The 19,936-nt window shown below is 41.2% G+C and overlaps 1 protein-coding gene across 5 annotated transcripts in view; it reads right to left on the bottom strand.

The window, feature by feature from the left end:
• nphp4 (nephronophthisis 4) overlaps window positions 1-19,896 on the bottom strand; it is a 182,050-nt gene extending 162,154 nt beyond the window's left edge. For all 5 annotated transcript variants that reach the window (XM_069140665.1, XM_069140668.1, XM_069140666.1 and 2 more), the window contains exons 1-2: window positions 19,600-19,896; window positions 18,986-19,111 (exon numbers count right to left, since the gene is read on the bottom strand). In XM_069140665.1, coding sequence (XP_068996766.1) covers window positions 18,986-19,111; window positions 19,600-19,776 — 303 coding nt within the window. In that variant the 5' untranslated portion in view covers window positions 19,777-19,896. The remainder of the gene's footprint in view (window positions 1-18,985; window positions 19,112-19,599) is intronic.
• Between the last annotated feature and the right edge of the window lie 40 nt (window positions 19,897-19,936).

Below are 19,936 nucleotides of genomic sequence, written 5' to 3'. Positions count from 1 at the left end.
ACATAACTGTGAGCCGCTGCTGTATAACTGTGACATTTGTTGTATACCATGCGTCTTCACGCTGGGACTTTGTTGTCAAAAACTCAAAGTCATGTAACTCAGCTCATGAAGGCTTACAAAGTTAAGCAAGCATATGCACTCAGGAAGATTCTTGACCGTAATGCTTTGATGCCAGTTTTGGCAGCATAGCCAACGCCTTGAGGTGGAGGGAAGTGAAGGGGGAGCGGAATAGAGCGAGAGGGAGCGATACGGCGAGTCACTTTACGGGGACAGAACCAGCGGGTATCAGCAGCACAAATCCTCTTGGTGTGAAATTCTTTGACTGTCACCAGCACAGGAGAGATGAGAGATGGCGGCGTGGACGACAGAGAGGCAGACACAGGGATAGAGGTTTCAGGCTTCCTCAGGGCCCCCGTAAGGTCATGGATGGCAGCTGGGCAGATAGGCCTGGTATGCATATGTGTGACAGTTACAGACTTTCAATGTGATGTCGTGGCAGGCCCAAAACTTTTAGGAATACTTAATGGCTCCTAGCAAATACTAGCTGCTTCTGCGTCAACTCCAAAATCCATTTAAAGGATAGATATGTCAGCCACCACTGGCTCATCTAAATACAATCATCTAAAGAGTAAATCTTTAACACATACAAGATGTCTGAATGATTAATGAAGAGAAACAAGATGGTAATTAGTCTGATTGTCAAGCCACTCCGGTCCCTGATTGTGTCTCAGTTAGTTGTGGAACTGAGTAAAGGCCTGTACTCAGACCTAGTGGATTTTTCCTCATGTGTTGTTGTACTATTCCCACTCATTAGAATGCCATCCTTCTTACCGTTTTACTTTACCGTGTATAAGTGAGGCATATTGGGTCTAATTCACAAATATGTTCAGAGACATGATCTTACTTGGTGTCAGGAAAATGATCACCCACCTGAGCAGCGGCGTCAACCAGGCGGCAGGTTTTTTTTTTTTTCAGCGGGTAAATTTGGATCCTTGCAAAATTGACTCAAACATACCTGCATTTCTTTATCATAACACACTCCTGAGCATCTATATGTTGGAGAAGGACGGTCACTTTGTAGCACTAAGATGTGTTGGCTTCCAAGTAAGCTGGATTCTTACAGTTTCTATAGTGATGAAATTTGGCCCGTGACCAAAAGAGATCAAGGAAACGAGTAGCTGAAATGAGTTTCCTCCGCAGGGTGGCCAAGTGAGGAACTTGGAGATATGGTAAGGAGCTCCAGCATCCAGAGAGAGCTCAGAGCAGAGTCGCTGCTCATTTGTGTCGAAAGGAGCCAGTCGGGGTGGTTGGGGCATCTGATGAGGAAATCTCCTGGGCGCCTTCCATTGGAGGTTTTCTAGGCACGTCAAACTGGGATGAGACTCCAGGGTAGACCCAGAACACGCCGGGGATATGTTATATCTCATCTGGCCTGGGGAGGAGCTGGAAAATGTTCCTGGGGAGAGGGAGGTCTGGGCTCACTTGCTTAACCTGCTGCCACCGTGACCCGACCTCAAGATAAGCGGCAGAAAATGGATGGGACGGATGGAAGACGTGCAGGTGGAGGAGGTAGATGGTGAAAACGCTGAAGCAGGGTGAAAAAGAACAAGACGTGTAACGGAGGTGATGGAGAAGTTGAAGGAAGAAAAGATGTTCTTTTCTATCACCTCGGTGACTGATTTGAGGACATTTTAAAAAGAGGTTCGGGTTGCATTCATGAAGGGAGTGAATGTTGCGCCCCCTCAGCTGAACAACGCAGCTGAAGTGTTAAAAACAAGTGGCGTAATATGTTAGAAAGGACAAAACAGAGAGGGGGGGAGGAAAAAAAACCCGGTGGAGAACAAGAAAAAGCTGAGCTATCAGTCAAAGATGAGAGGACTGCAGCAATTACTGGAGAAACTGCCCAATTATGTGGAGTCCCTCCAAGGGTTGAGGGTGACAGTGATGTGAAGTACTTTCACAAAGCAGTAATTCTCATTTTTCAAAATTCTGCATCTTAAGCTATTATAGGCAACACAAAAGGTCAAACAGCCACGGAAATATTTAGAAATAACCAAGCTTTTATTTTGTTTGTAGATGAGGCTGCACATACACAACTGAACCTCAATATTCTCTAGCACTGATTCAAATGTGTCTGTACCGCCAAACTGGCATTGACTGTCAAATTCATGATCTTATTCACTTGTTGTTTGATCTAATAGCTCCTGGTTTAAATATAAATTTCAGATAATAGCCAACGTGAGCGTGGGCAATAATTAAAGGGATGGAGAGAATGGAAACATTACCAACCAATAAAGACGGGTTTTGTTGGGTAGAAGGATCCAAATCCTTTTCAGTAGTGTCCTCATGCTTTTGTCTAAACTGATTATATTAGGTGATTGTTTGGCTGTACATTTTTCACATTTTTTTAATAACGAACTGTGCATGGACCATTTGAATTAGCGCCACATTCATAAATTAAAAATACATTTAGGTACAGAGCGTCATCACATTTGCGTGAATGCTAGGAGAGTGACAGATAGATTGTTGATATTTATGGTATTTAGTAAATAAAATTAGTAATATCAAATTATTTCAAAAGAGTATCCAACTGTAACCAACACATTTAATGAGCATTAAAAGCGCATGAAAACGTCAGGTCGATTGATTGTGCCCCACTGGCTCTATTTCTACTATCCTGCAGGACTGGATCGATAACAATTATCATGGCTGACCATCTCGCTGCATTAATTACACATCAACGCAACATCAATGCTGTACACTCCTGCGTATTTCTTTTACCTCCGTAAGTCTTTTTTCTACCACTTGGTTTCACAAAAAGTCACTTTAAATAGTGAGCCACTGTGCCTCTTTGTGTCTGGCATGTTTTGGGTTCTGTCGATGTCAAGCCAAGCAGCAACATCAAAAACAAGTCAAGGTCAAGCAGGAAAGGACCGTTCGTCGTGTTGTTGACCAAGTTGTGAAGCATTTAAGACCAGTGAAATGTTGAAAATATTTATAATAATCTTTAATACAACACTCAGTTTTGTTTCCAGTTAAGTTGCTTAATTGGCGACAGGTATTATAATATGGAATTATGTTATTAGATTTATGTCATGAGCACAATAAAACATGCTCATGAGCAAATAATATCATTTTATACATGGAAATACTAATTTCCATCCACATGTTATAAGTCCTTGTGTACAAATAAAATTACCCACAGTTGTATAGACAGCTGTAAGCCAGAAGCAAAACATAGAGAGAGGCAAAGCGGCGCTTGCGTTTAAAAAATAAGCGGTAATTAAATTCAGTACACAGCTATTACTTTTGACCCTGTGGTAAGTAGAGACTAAAAGATCAGCATAGCAAGTGCAAAGAGAAGCCACCACACACCAGGGACTTTCTGCTTGGCTCGTGATACAAGGCACACACGCTCTCACGCACTTTACTGCCGTCTCGCAGTTGAGTTGAGGTCGTGCGAAACAACCTGAGTTTTGGCAATTCGTGTGCGGAAACCAAGGGAGGCGATAAACCTCTTACGATTGGTCACTTTAAACGCAATCCCACCCACATGACCTCCGCGAACCTTGATTGTCAGCTCCTGCTAACTGAGCGACAGGCGGACAGTTTGGCCACCGGCCAGAGGTTTGTCATGTTATTGACGACAAGATTGGAATTGAAGACACAGTTGTCAGAGCGATGATGGCTTCGTCTGACATCCCAGAAATGTATTTACTCTGAAATGTAGTTGGAACAAGCTGGTTAATTAAACTCGGCTCCACTTCAGCTTATGACTACTTTGAAACAGTTCACCTGTACATTCAGGGGAAAGCTCGTTTCAGGTATAAAGGCTGGCTAACATCGGCGTTAACGTTACTCAACGCCAGCTGGATGATACTTTATACGGAATGTTTATATTATATTTCATGCTAATCTGGAAAACTTTTCCCAAATAGACCACTTTGGCCCAAACTGATCATCCACGGGTCCCACAGCAAGACAATTCCACGGTATCATTGAATCGATACTGAATATCTCTGAACAGTCTGTTATTATCTTAAAGAAACAAGCAGACCATTTCTCTCTGGATCAAATATGGGGGCGCTAGAAACCGAGGGAGATGCTTCCACCGATTCATGTGAGTAACAGGTGTAGAAAACTGAAGGGCCTGAGCGCGGAGGGAACGTGGACTCTGATTTACATGTGTCCGAACAGGTTGAAGAGATCACAGTCAAGGCTGGTCTGAGGCAGATGAGAAATTAACGAGCTAAAAAAAACAAACAGGCTATATCTGACATTTTCCTTTAAGTGAACTTGGTACAGTACCGATCCAAACTGCTGTCAGCATCACCCCTGACTCCAATTTCCATAATACATACCTGCACACAATGGAAACCTCCTTATCAGCAAATCTCTCACCAGCCTTTTCTCAGAGTTCCTCGATTTCATCTTCTGTGCCTCTGGTGCTCGCTGCTTTGTCTCTGACTCCCAACAAAAGTCTATAACATCTCCAGCTTTGCCAACAACAGATCTCAGCACTCGCGAGGTAAAGCCTTCAGTTTTGTCACTGAGGTTCTGGTCTCCTGACATTTGGTAAATCCTGTCTGAAATACCCCACAGACAAACTGTGGGCACAGTGTGAATGCTGGAGATGCAGCACAATGTGTGAGGAAAGCAGGAAATATACAACAATGAGAGAAAATAGAGGAACTCTGCCAGACTTTAGATTGAAAAGGATAAAGAAGGAATTGACGTGTCAAAGCCTGAAACAACAAAGTACAAGACAGACACATTCTCTGTCATTGCTTCTGTCTCAAAACACACACACACACAATGCAGACCGCAGGGAGAGCTGATAGCAGAATTAAAGGGACGAGCTCTGTGTGTGTGTGTGTGTGTGTGTGTGTGTGTGTGTGTGTGTGTGTGTGTGTGTGTGTGTGTGTGTGTGTTGAGAATCTGTGAGTGTTTGTGTGTGGAGGTAAGAGTGGTAACAATGGAAAGAGAAATGAGAATGGGATGGAGAGAGAACAGTGAAGTAAGAATCAAGTCAATACGCACCGTATACAATAGATATAAGCCCCACACACACACACACACACACACACACACACACACACACACACACACACACACCTAAAACCTCCCCTCATCTCTCCCTACTGTCACCTCGGCAGAAGCTCTTATGGCCCTCGAATTCCCTCGGTCGCGCGCACACACACACACACACACACACACACACACACACACACACACACACACACACACACACACACACACCGTATATCGCTGTGTATTACGGGGCTGTGCCACTCTACAGTGTAAAGCTGTTAAGCAGCAGCTGCTCCGCTAGATGTCTGGTCCCCTCTGAGCTGAAATATTGATCAGTTCTCAGGCAAGGCAGCGCTCCCGCCGTCCCCATGTATAATTGAAGTGTATATCTCTTGGTGTGGAATGCCAGTTGGGAGAAGGAATTAAGCACCGAGGTAAGCTGAAGGCCCGTCTGTGCTGCCATACCGGCTCCTTTGTCCATCAATCACACGGCTTTTCACACAGGCGGTTTTCACAGGCTCGCTACTTCTGGTCGAGGAAGTGCCATGTCTCGTAAAAGAAAATAGAGAAAGGAAGACAGGACGTAACAAGACAAGAGTACAGGTTCATGTTTTACAGCTAGCCATTTATCTGAGCACTTAGCAGTTCAATGAAGGGTTGCACGATTCCTTTGGGCCGTTTTGGACCAGTGAGCATTCATACAGGAACACAAGTCAACACATTGGTCTTGCTGGTGTAGCTGCAGTATTTTTTTTTTAGCTGTTTTCAAAAAATCTTATGAAAATACCAAAAACCCAAAACCTGACAGTCCATCTGTCAATATTTCCACTTCCTTGGTTTGATTGCATTCCCACTTATATTAAACTAATAATAACTAAAAAAGAATTATAAAAATCTGCATAATTCCCCTAAAAAAGTTGGCAACTGTAGCTGATGACAAATGTTTCTCAAACAGAAGTAGATTGTACTTATTTTCACAAGCGGATTGACACACTTTGGTCCCTTCTTGGCTGCTGTAGAAATATGGCGGTGCAACATGGTGGACTCCATGGAGGTCCCATTTTAAGGTAAAGGAAAAACAGGACTCTTAGTTGAAAGCGATTAAACACTCATGAAATCACAGTTATGAATATTAGATTTCACTTCTGCCAATTTAGTCTTCTAAATCCTACGAACTGGACCTTTAAGGCTAACAACAATCACCAATTCGCGTTCCTGTTTTCTGTGCATGAAAGTTGTAAACCCAACAATACGTGTTCCACGTGGTGGTAATGACTACCATTTCCCGTTAGTTACCGGTGTTCGTGAAAAACAAGATATGAATCAGAAACACGACGCAGAGAACGCAGCGTCACGAGCAGGCCACCGGATCCGGTCCTCAGGAGGTGATTAGGGAAGTTTAAGACTCCCAAAGGTTGGCAGCACATCAACTCAGCTCATCATACAAGTATGAAAAACACCATAATACCGTGCTAGATATCGCTGTGCATGACACACATTGTGGATTCCCCCCCCCCCCCCTCCCCCTCTCCCAACAGACTTCAAAGTCGCAGTGCAGATACGAGTATCCTGTTTATATTAACATCACCTGCTGTTTCAGACACGGCCAATGGGAAACGTACTGAAACGTTCGGAGACGAATCGCAGGCGTCAAACATTTCCAAAGCAGGTCCGATGCGTAGACACAAACACGCACACAGCGAGGCGACACCGACTCCATATCAATCATCTGGCTCTCTGGTGTTGGGCGCGCGTGTTAATGTCATGCCACCAACCTGTCGTGTGTATGCACTGATTATTCCAACACATTTGAAGCAAAAGAAAAATATCCCCAAAGAAACGCATGATTGTCTTTCTTCTACATGCAACCAGCAGGCGTTGGTCTTAATTCAATCAACGCCCTCCAGTTCAGCGAGTTATATAAATCCACAACAAGTGGACGAGCCCATGGGCCACAAAATGGAAGCCAAGCATTCAAAATAAAAGGTGATAATTGCAACGTCGGTGCAAACGGCACCCACACAGTTAACACGCTCCTTTAGTGATCCAAATAAAAGGTTCATTTAATAAAATAATAATCTGCTGCCAAATTGATTACACAGACAAAAACAAGTAGTGTGTCCACGGTGTTTTTCTAAATGACTGTGATAATGGGTCCATTTTTAGCCATGCCTCTACCAGCATGGCTCCGGGAGTGGCGATGTTACTCTGCTGGGTTGGTCTGTCCACCTCTTTGGCCCAATCTGTCAACAAGAATTAGGTGCATCACGATGAAATTCTGCACCGACATTCACCCCCCCCAGAAGATGACTTTCAACTGACTTTTCCTTCTGACAACCATTTGCAGTTTAAAGTGAAACATTTGACAACTATTGGATGGCTTGCCATAAAATTTAGGGACAGACATCCATGTGCCCTTCACCGTGGTTATCCCCTGAACGTATAGCTCCTTCATCAGTGAGGGAGAATCTTTTGCATTCCCATCATTCGATTCTGATTATTGATGTCACGCTATGACACCATATTCAGAATCTATTCAAAACCATTTCTGATTTAATAAAAACAACAACAACAACAACAAAAACTGTGCTGCACATTAAGCATAACTGATAACTAACTGGTCTTGATGAGGGTCTTTGTCCGGATGCAAGAAGTAAGCAGAGAAATGTGTGTGTGTGAGAGTACGAAGCTTTTTTTTATTTCAGTGATGTATATTTACGGCCCGACATCACCGGTTCAATGTGTTTTGTAAAAACACTGGTTGGTGTGTGTTAGTATATAAACTGGACGGCTCCGCTGTGAAGTTGTTCACATTATGTCTGCAGCAGCGTAAAACAGCCTCCCTGCTAAACACTAGTTACCCACAATGCTGTGTGGCTGCAGGTCTTTTAAATGCACTGTATAGACGGAGTTCGTTTCTTTGCCTCATCAGAGCTGGTTGAAGTTCTGTAAAGTGGTGCAGCCGTTGTGGGTCAAAGTTAGTGTGACGAATACGAGGCGCAAAGTACTCGTATCATCATATACTGAGCGCTGTACTGTGTCCTCACAGTTGTGGTCTACTTTTTTTTTTTTTTTTTTTTTTTTTTTGTCCCGCCACAATAATGTTATTAACTAACCCCTGTAGCAAAAGACGATTTTGGCAAAAACAAATACTTGCGGAGCTAATGAGATTCTCTAAAGCTACAGATGCACTTAAAGTTTAGTTAATTAGCAGCTTGGATGGTTAACAGAAAAATTATCTTTCATCAAAAGTAAAAAAAAAAAAAAATAATGAATTGCCTCAACTATCATCACACCTGTTAAAAGCATTTTGCTCACACCGACGCTAACGGAAAGTTTAATCGGGCAACGATACACGAGTCTGGGTGGACGGCTGGTGTTCAGGGCCTTTAACACAAAGATTGCTGCTTTACATGTTTGACTCGAGCTAATGAGTCCATCCATCCATTATCTGTACCCCCTTTGTTCTGTGGGGCTTGTTCAGACTGTCATACTAACATTTTTTTCCCCATCGAGCCACCTGGTCATTTTTCATGCGCGATAAATGTATTGTGACTTATATAGCACATATACGCTCATTTCCGTCCGTCGTCCCCGAGCGTGGCATCCACATAACAAATGGTAATTCCTACATCCACATGTAACAATATCTTAAAAACAATCATTCCAAATGACAGACTGTTTGTCTTTCAACCATTTTGAAAGGTGAATTTTTAACTGATTAAAACGAGCACACTTTCTCTAATATTTGTAGGAATCGCATTCCGCTGCTTCGTAGCTGCAGCTGAGAAAGCAGCTTGCAGGAATTGTGTCGTAGAGTGTTTTTTTTTTTTTGTATCCTCGTTGATGATCTTGTTTGTCTTGTTGTCCGTGAGCTCCTAAAATAAACTGTTTAACGGTGGGGGAGCTAAAGCGTGGAGCATCTTATTGACTAAACAAACACCGGTGTGGGACTCCACTGTGTTTACAGTCGGTGGACTGTAGTTACAGCAAACAGGGAAAAATGTGTGGGCAAAAAGAGCGGGCTACCTTTAACAAACTCAACGAATATGGTTTTGCTTTCCTGTATTTACATACATGTTTGTGGCTTTGTCGTGACATTTATTTAGTAAATCTGGGCTCCATAATAATTTGTTCTTTTTTTTTTTTTTTTTTTTAAATAGGAAGAGTTTCATTACGAAAGCTTATTTCTTGCCTGAGTGTTTACAGATTTTCAAAGCAGATATCTGTTCATGAAAACACCAGCTGGGTTCAAAGGGTTGTCACACAGCTATCAACCTATCAACCACTTGTTGTTTGGATCAAAATATGTAAACCCCGACACGGTTACCACCAGAACCATATATATATATATATATATATATATATATATATATATATAACCATATATATGCACTCTATAATCTGGAGGACAATCACAGAAGCAGCAGGATGTTGACTTGTCTCCAGTCCAAGACACCTCAAATAAACAAGGAGGATGGTAGTTTATTCTCTGATGGTAAATTCTTTTCTCAAGGAATGAAGTGATAAATTGACATGAGAGTTAAGTTGTGGCCCCTTCTCCCTCCACGAAAGGACAAAAGGGCACAGCTTCCTCCTGTGCGACGGCTAAATCTCCGCGCTTAAATTATCGGGAATCGTGTGTGCAATCACACGCGGTCGCCCGCAAAGCACCGCTTAGAGCACACAACAACAAATACAGCAGACTTCAGAGAGAAGTGTTTCTTCAGCCTTTCTTTGCTTTTGGAGAGCAGGCGAGGCTGGAGCTTTGTTACAGCTCTGACAGCTTAAATTTGGCAACCTATTGTATGTTTTAAGAGAGGAGAAACTTATGCTCCGCTGGATGAATGCGAGTGCTGTCATGTACTCATTACTCCGAGCCCACGTTTTGAACCAGGCGGGATTCTTCACTTTGAAACCAGCTTGTTCTTCAGGGAGCAACGATTCAAGAAACGAAAGTAGAAGAACTGCACGAGTGATGATCAAATGTTTTCCCATCGGTGAAGCGCTGTCTTCTCCTGCTTTTTGGCTTTTTTTGAAGTCACGTAAAAAGGCTCTCTCTGTGTGTGTGTGTGTGTGTGTGTGTGTGTGTGTGTGTGTGTGTGTGTGTGTGTGTGTGTGCGTGCGCGTGCGCGTGTGTGTAGAGTATTGTCTTTTTTTTAATCACACTGAGGGGATGTAAGACAACAGTTCACTGTGCTGTGGCTGCTGTGTGGGTCCTTCAGGTTTTAGAGGGTTATAGCCTCAGGGTCGGGTCCAGACACGTGATTAAGGTTTATAAGAAGGGACAAAGGAATAAAAGGAAAGAAAGAATAGAAAGAATAAAATATGCCTGTATGTATGTGTGTACGTTACCCTGAGTTTACTCCACGCGGTGCCAAACGGCATTTGGAGACCAAGCGAAACAAGAGGTTGCACGGACAGGAACGAAGCTTGGCCTTTTCTCCCAAAGCCGAGCTGTCGGCCTGATAATGTTGCACACGGAAGAAGAAACCACCGGCTCCCCGTGAAGGCAGGGAGTTCAAATGCACAGATGCACATTTCGCTCTTAATTCCTCCCCGTCTCCCAAGTCTGCCGTGAGCTCATCTGTGGCACAACATTGCCCTCTACTGACCACAGCTTTCTCCGACTGAGCGTGAAGAGGAGAGCTGATCCTGGAGCAAACACCCTAACTACTGTCAAACAATGTGAGCCGTGGAGAGAATGTGTAACCCGAGTAATTTAAGATATACTAAGAGTTAGCAGAACAAAAAGATCCACAGAAACACAACAGACATGCGTCTACAGCCATTTCTTTAAAGGGGCATTTCTAACGAGGACAGAAGTCAACGATAAAACAAAATGGATTTGATTATCAGACGTATCAGAAGCAAATTAACACAATTTTTCTTTGTGAAAACAAGCAAATCGACAGGTAAAGGTATGGAATTGAACTGGTATCCTCAGGGCAGGCCAAAAATCAATATCATATCAATATCTTGATATGAGACTAGATATCATCTTAGATTTTGGATGTTTTGAGATCATGATATGGCACAAGTGTCATCTTTTTCTGGTTTTAAAGGCTGCATTACATCAAAGTGATGTACTTTCCTGAACTCATCACAGTTGTATTATTTGCCTACATCAAATGTGATTTTTTTTTTTTTTCCAGCTCATCCAGCCCTAATTGGACTATATATTCTGCATTCGATACCTAAAAGCTATTTCGCAATAATCCAAAGCAATGAAAAGCAATAAAAAAAAAAAAGCTCATCAAACTGCAAAAGTGAAAAATGCTCTCTCCTTTCAAAATAAAAGCCTAATAAGTCTGACTTGCCGACGCAAAAACAACTCGCAGAGCAAGCGGCCGACACAAAAAGCAACAAACATCATTATCAAGAGGCCACACCTCTGCTGAGGAAGAAAGAGATGCAGAGACAAAGCAAGAAAACAGATTTAGTAAGAAATCGCTCTCTTCCCGCCTTTAATCATTGTGCATCTTTGCTTTTCGCCAGATATTAAAACCGATCCATCACGGCTGACTGCGAGGGAGGGGGTGGCTCGCAATTTTCACGGCGCTCCTGTAACTTAGGAGAGGATCCCCCCCCTCTGACATTATTTGGATATCAAACAGCAATTTGCCACTCATAAACACCAGCGATGAATGCGAGTGCATCGGGCCAAATCCAATAAAAAAGCTGGTGCAGCTCTTGCGGAACGACACAGACAGGGCCAGGCCCACTTTATCATCCTGATAGGATATGATGTGGTTTATATTATTACCCTGGATGGATAATGGGATTTGGATGCTTATTGGGGGTACCAAGTGGGTTTTTATACAGGCTGTGACTATTGTGGTGGATCACAGTAAGGCCATACACTGAGAGACTGTTCGATCAAAAGAACATCAAGCGGAGGAAACGGCAGAAAACAGATGGTGACAAAACTGGAAGTCAGAATGTACCATAGCTGTGACTCATTGGTGTCTCTGTAAAAAAAAAAAAAAAAAGACTTACGCAACACTCTGCATTTACCAGCCAGCTACAGCTCACAGTATTTTTTTCCAATAAAAAAAAAAAAAAAAAAGAGAGTTTCTCAAAACATCTCGTACAGCAGCACAGTAAGCAGATGAGGCATCTTCAACACCGGAAGCCGCCGAGGAGGTCGGCGTTGCTCTAACGCGACAATAAAACAGCAGGTGACCGGCCTCCAACCAGGATGCACAGACCCCCTCAGATATCTGATGGAGAGACAACACAGACATCCAGCTGCTCCTCAGATATCGGCGCAAAAAATAACAAAATGACTCAGAAAAGATGGTAAACATGATGCCGGGAGACAACGTTTCGAGGGATAAGACGACACGGGGGCACAAACCGCCGGCCCTTTCACAACAAACTCTCTGCCAGGTATTGTTGTCACACTTCATCAGCCCGCAAGATGCCAAAACCCTGCCGTCATCGTGGATGCTGTTCTGCATCTATCAGAGAGGGTAGATATTTGCTGCTGGATGTTGCGCTCCCTCAGACTGAAGGAGTTTGTTTGTTTGTGTTTGTGTGTGTGTGTGTGTGTGTGTGTGTGTGTGACTTGTGTGTGACCCTTTGATTGCTCTGCGGGGGCCATATATCCTCTCTGCTGCAGAACTCCCTGTTCTGCCCTCCGATGAGGATTTCTCTTTATGACTTTACAACTAAAGTTGGTTTGCAACTTTAGTCGACATCTTAGCCGTGTTTCTTGTTTCACATGGACAAACAGGAGTTTACTATTGGAGCCTGACCTAAATATCAGCCGTACGATTATAGTGGTCAATATTGACCTATCACAGATCCCTTTATGTCTGTGTCTGCGTATACATTTGACAATATGCGCAGATATGCCTTTATTTTTTTTTATTTTTTTTAAGAAAACAATAAAAAAAATAAAAACGTGCTTCGTTCTCTCATTTTTTTGAATAGTTGTTCTTATTAAATTCCCAGTAAAGTTAACTGGTTCAGTGCACTGATGTCAGTCTGGACGATTAACTGTCAAATATCCTGCATATATTACATCTCTGTCACTAGTGTCAAAAGTGTTTGATAACCACATTTGAGGGCTCATTACAAAAAAAAAACAATTGTGTTTACAAACAATCCATAAACAATATTAGTCAACATGTTAAAATCAGATGTTTTTTATCTGCAATAATGATCCGGTGTCGTTCCGGCTCTACTTAGTACCACCAGGACAAAGACTAATCTCAGGACCAGAAGCTTATCATTTCTTAATATACTCAAAACATGTAATTGGAACTCCGAAGTCTTTAAAATGATATGAAACGTTTTTTTTTTAAATGTCTGGCTGGATTTGTAATTGTATTACCAAATTCACTTATCCGATAGTTCCTGGATTTATGAAGAATTTGGCATATTTCAGACTGTATTGTATTATTGTATTCTTGAAAAGATGTTTGTGTTTTGACGGTACTTAACATTTGAGCAGTTTGGCTTAAAAAACAACAAATATATTTCTTCAGGTGTTGTATTGGCCCTTGAGATAAATAAAGCATTACACAGACTAACACTTGATGGAGAGAAGAAAACGAGGACAAGACAATGCAAATGTGTAACTGAAATATGACATCTAGTCCCAATAATTACGCGTGGCATCATTTACAAACTAAACTTCATACATTCATATGTTACACGTTGGAGGCACTTCACTTGAGAAATATTTAAAATCCACATTTAAATCAGAAAGTAAGATGAAATGGCCGACTAACAGACTAATCTACTGGCTTATATAATGTGCACGATTAGCATATCATGATTTTACAATATGTCGTGTTCAGGTTTTCTAAAAGTAACGACAGCATTAATAAAACCGCCTGTTTAAACTAAAAAGAGTCGACTTTTCCTTGACATTCATGTAACATTTCAAATTAAATACCTCTTGATGATGATTACATGTTTTTTTAAAAGGGCTCATTTTGTAGATTCCACTCTGCCTTACTAATGGTTTTTCTTTGAAACATAATTATTAACAAGATGGCTTGAGGTTATAAGTAAAATGCTTCTCAAAAATCCTCATAGCTTTTAGCAAAGTAGACCTCATCTCATCTCACAGCTGAGAAGAAAAGCTCTGGACTGAAAAGTGATGAGGACAACGTTCATTTCAGCATGGCTGGAGTCCAGAGGGGGCCGAGCTAAAAAAATAAATAAAACAGAAGTCCTTTTCAATTGAATGGAAACCATGAAGATAATCTGACATGTAGGGTATTTCAATATCAGTGTGGACTATTATATCTTTTGTTTCTCAAGTCCTTCGTTCTTACGACATTCTCTTCAGCATTTTCAATAAATAATTGGAAATTTCATCATCAAAGCACATCGTTCAAAAAGGTACAGCGCTCACTTGGACATCTACAATTTGTTTCTATGTTCTCTTTGGCTAATAATGATTACAGAGAAGAAAAGATGGAAAGAACAATGGTTGGGAAGAGAAATGAAAGAAAAAGTGCAAAACCCCACCTTCAACTAAAAACTGCATCCACATGAATTTGAATGGTAAAAAATACACTACAATTCAAATCCCAAGTCCATAAACCTGGAGGTCTTTCTGGGTGTTTGTTTAGAGGAGCTCCATCACAGCAGAAAGATGACCTCCAGAAAGACTGGCTTCACTTACAATAAACACAACAGTAAGGGGCGGATTTACCTCCAGACCGTGAAGGACTGAGGTCCTGAAGGTCGTTTATCATTACAATAGCCACAAAAGTGGAGAATAGCTAATTCCAACAAAGACGTATTTACAGCTTCCGCTAACAAATGTTTTCTTATCAAGTCATTTGTTAATTACATTTTTAATTGACCACTGAACAGTGTGGGCTAGAAAATGTCACACTAACTCTGAATTATGATCACAAGTTCATTTGATCAAAAGAGTCAAATCAAAAGCGCTTTAGAAAAGTGACGTGAAAAAGCTGCAAATCCTCCTTTTAAATATTTGATATTTTTACTATATAGAGACTTGAAAAGACTAATAAATTAACAAAACAGCCCATCAATCCATTTGAAGCGAGATGAAGAATTAGTGAACCCACTAATTGATTCAGCATCACATATAATGTAAATAATTATACCCACTACGATTTTGTTTCAGTTTCTTTACCAGCTGATCGTGCTACAGAAACAGTAGGAATAGCATCAGGGATTAATAAAGTAAATATTAAAAATTAGTGTAAAAAAAGCAACTAAATGGATCAAGTATACTCAAATAAACTCCGTAAAATTATGCAGACCAAAAATGCTGTGAAGAGTACAACAAGTAGTCTCCGTGTCAAAACCAGTGAACAAATACTTCAACTGTTTCTTCTATCGAAACAAACCAACAGACTTTTCTCACCGTCTCTCGAAATCTTCACAAAGCAGCATAACTGCTGATTACTACAGAGATCAACCAATATCCCACCAGCAGTACGCTGACAGAAGGTGTGACACGATTCACCCGCTGGTTCACCTTCATCGTGGAAAATGAACAAACTAGAACGTTTTGGTTGGGACTCGCGGCTGCAGTGTTAATCGCTCTGAAGCAGAACGCGTCAAGGACCAAAAGCTCGACACAAGTTCGTTGTGATATTTAAGGTGATTGAGAAATGAACTTCAGCCAAATGGTCCATTTTCAGTTCACTGGACTTTTTGCATCTTCTGCTAACAAAGAAGCGCTGCTTCTCAGCCAGGGTTAGATAGCACGATGTTTACAATACTTCAGTCACTACACGGTATTATCACAATACTTCAGTCACTACACGGTATTATCACAATACTTCAGTCACTACACGGTATTATCACAATACTTCAGTCACTACACGGTATTATCACAATACTTCAGTCACTACACGGTATTATCACAATACTTCAGTCACTACACGGTATTATCACAATACTTCAGTCACTACACGATATTATCACAATACTTCAGTCACTCCACGGTATTATCACAATACTTCAGTCACTACACGGTATTATCAAAATACTTCAGTCACTACACGATATTATCACAATACTTCAGTCACTACACGATATTATCACAATACTTCAGTCACTCCACGATATTATCAAAACACTTCAGTCACTCCACGATATTATCACAATACTTCAGTCACTACACGGTATTATCACAATACTTCAGTCACTACACGGTATTATCACAATACTTCAGTCACTACACGGTATTATCACAATACTTCAGTCACTACACGGTATTATCACAATACTTCAGTCACTACACGGTATTATCACAATACTTCAGTCACTACACGATATTATCACAATACTTCAGTCACTCCACGGTATTATCACAATACTTCAGTCACTACACGGTATTATCAAAATACTTCAGTCACTACACGATATTATCACAATACTTCAGTCACTACACGATATTATCACAATACTTCAGTCACTACACGATATTATCACAATACTTCAGTCACTCCACGATATTATCAAAACACTTCAGTCACTACACGATATTATCACAATACTTCAGTCACTACACGGTATTATCACAATACTTCAGTCACTACACGATATTATCACAATACTTCAGTCACTCCACGATATTATCAAAACACTTCAGTCACTCCACGATATTATCACAATACTTCAGTCACTACACGGTATTATCACAATACTTCAGTCACTACACGGTATTATCACAATACTTCAGTCACTACACGATATTATCACAACACTTCAGTCACTACACGGTATTATCACAATACTTCAGTCACTACACGATATTATCACAATACTTCAGTCACTACACGATATTATCACAACACTTCAGTCACTACACGATATTATCACAATACTTCAGTCACTACACGATATTATCACAATACTTCAGTCACTACACGGTATTATCACAATACTTCAGTCACTACACGGTATTATCACAATACTTCAGTCACTACACGATATTATCACAATACTTCAGTCACTACACGATATTATCACAATACTTCAGTCACTACACGGTATTATCACAATACTTCAGTCACTACACGATATTATCACAATACTTCAGTCACTACACGATATTATCACAACACTTCAGTCACTACACGGTATTATCACAATACTTCAGTCACTACACGATATTATCACAATACTTCAGTCACTACACGATATTATCACAACACTTCAGTCACTACACGATATTATCACAATACTTCAGTCACTACACGATATTATCACAATACTTCAGTCACTATATGATAAATGAAAAGTGCAGTCATGGTTTTAACTGGGTCCTTCCAAAAACTACAGAAATACAAACTCAACCACAAGAGCTACAAAGACAATACCTTTCTCAGTACCACTTTACCTACACAGTTATAAATAGAAATGACTTTTTATTTGATCTCCATGACTTTGGTTTGCTCACACCATGACTCACACTGTGGGTTAGCTGATTGGACCTCAACTAAAGGCCCAACGGGGCCAAAATCTGCTTTAATTTGCACATGGAACAGAGTGAGACACATTTACTGACGGTCACAAACACTTCACTGGCTGAAAACGTCATTTTAGCTGCACTTTGGCATTTGAACTGAGTTTGCGGACTGTTGTTGTTGTTGTTGTTGTTGTTCTCACACTATCCATGCTAGCTCAACTTTGTGTTAACAAGCCTGCTCAAGGCGTTTCCTGCCCCTTTTGCTTTTTGAAGCACCGCAAGTTAATTTCAGCAAGCAGATTTTGGTTTGTTTTGTTTGATTGTGAAATAGAAATGGTGCTCGGCTGACTAAAGTGTGACACTCCTTTTCCTTTCGAGCAGCTGTTTCAGTACGATGGGGATCACTTTTGTTGGGTTTTGTAAAGTTAAGCGACCTCACACAGCATACCGCTCCGCAACATTTCAACCCGAGACGAGGTCTGATCAGCCAAGGTAAGTGACAACAAAAGAGGCAGGCGTGCATCTCATGAACCACAATTTAATCACCTGAATTTAAGGCAGGGATCGCTGCTTCCTGTCGTACCCACCTTTCTCTCAGCCCTTAATTCCTGTCTGTCATTTAACGATTAAAATGTCCAAAAAAAAACACTGAATCCAAAAAAAGAGTTTGAACAGTTTTGATAATTTCACATAAATGATAACTGTTAGTGCTGCTTTTTTCTGTCTTCCTCTAACTGGTTTTAAGTGGGCGGAGCTCAGTTGGAAAAATGTGATGTTAGGTACTACACTGCACCGATCACAGCAAAGCAATATTGGACCGAAAATGTCATTCAGGTGTCTTTTTTATGGTTGGATGACAGTTTTCCCTTTTAAAAAAAAAAAAGTTGGGTATATGATGTCATTGTGGGCAATCTTACAAATCAGAGAGTCAGACCGCTTTGTGGCAATATTGCATTTGTATACAGTATTTGCATAAATGTAATGAATTGCCTATTTCTTTCGATATTACATGTTTTATAAATCTCATAATACCATAAAGCACTTGTAAATATAGTTGATACAAATAAGTAGTGTACCCCCATAACACTCTACTGAGAGTTTCTCTGTAAATTCCCTGTAATAACTCTCATAAGTTATTCCATCGCATAAAAAATATACTCTTCTTTAAACTTGCAGGGTGAGAAAATGGACCGTAACGCCGGAAGTCATCGAACGCAACTGGAATCACTTTTTCGGCAATCACTTCAGTGTGATGCGTTGTGTTTAGGCTGGCAACATTTTCAAGAGCAAAGCTGAACGCAGTCCAATCATCGCTGCTAATTTAAAGATGTTTGATTGGTAAATCTTTTGAGTTGGTTTTAATGAAATAATGGCCGTGCTAAATGAATGTAATCTCTGCATTGAATGAGTAATAATTTCACTAAATAATCACCAATCCACCGCTTATCAAAACAGCTTCTGGAGGAGTTTGAAATAAGAGGCTGCAGGACTAAAAGGGTAGTCACGCGTTATTACTTCAGAGGAACAAAAAGTTACCTGATTGAAGTAAATCTTGTTGTTTTTCATCTTCTGGGTTGAACTCTTCCAAGTCGTCCCAAAGAATTGTTGGTGGTTTCTATCAAACAGTGTCACTCGCAGCTGATAGGTCTCATCTTGTTCCTCCTGAGGGGACAAAAAAGACAGAACAGCATTTTAAAACTTTTGAATCTTCCAGTTAAACATTGACAAACTTTTTTTTTTTTTTTTTTTAAACCATCCGAGAGAGAGTTTCACTTCTATGTTCATATGATTTGAACCCCGCATGTCTGTATAAACCCACGAGAGGCCCGAGAAGCACTGGGTGTCAGATAGTTACGCCAACCGCGGCAGTGTTTGATGGATTATCTCCAAACCCGAAATTACGAGAGGATCCGTGACGTGCTCACACCGGGATGCTGTAAAGGTCCATTTAATTCAATTGTAAAACTTTTCAACGGGGGTTTTGCGGAGCTCTCTTCAGTACAGGCCTGATGACGGCCCAAAGTAAACACACGGAATTCATGTTTCTCCGCATTTCTGCCAATGAGCAAACACAGTTTTTTACACGTTTATATATATATATATATATATATATATATATATTTCCGCCGAGCGTTGAGCTTGTAACACACCTGCGGGAGGTGAGCTGCTGTGAGCCGGTTGAGGCTGAGCTGGAAGCCGTGAGGCCGGGTGAAGAGGCTCTCCGCGGCCAGTCGGACGGTCTGGGTGGGCGCAGGGACGAACCGGCTTCTCTTAAACAAGTCTGTCCAGCCGTCGGCCATGCTGGATATGTCTTCTGTTTTTACCATATCCTTTAGTTAAAAGAAAACTGCGCAGGACATAACGGGGGGGGGGAAACTCAAAAACGTAGAGCGCAGTCGAGACGTCACTCACAAATGTTGTCTTTTCTGTCCGTTTGGATTTTCAAACCAGCGGCCGCCATATTGAAATCGGATTGTACCATTCAGG

This window comes from Embiotoca jacksoni, unplaced genomic scaffold, assembly GCF_022577435.1.
Source record: "Embiotoca jacksoni isolate LCO1_2020_lvr unplaced genomic scaffold, fEmbJac1.0.p SCAF_9, whole genome shotgun sequence".
Taxonomy (NCBI): Eukaryota; Metazoa; Chordata; class Actinopteri; family Embiotocidae; genus Embiotoca; species Embiotoca jacksoni.
The sequence above is the reverse complement of the archived record's forward strand: the minus strand, read 5'-3'. Positions and strand labels throughout refer to the sequence as shown.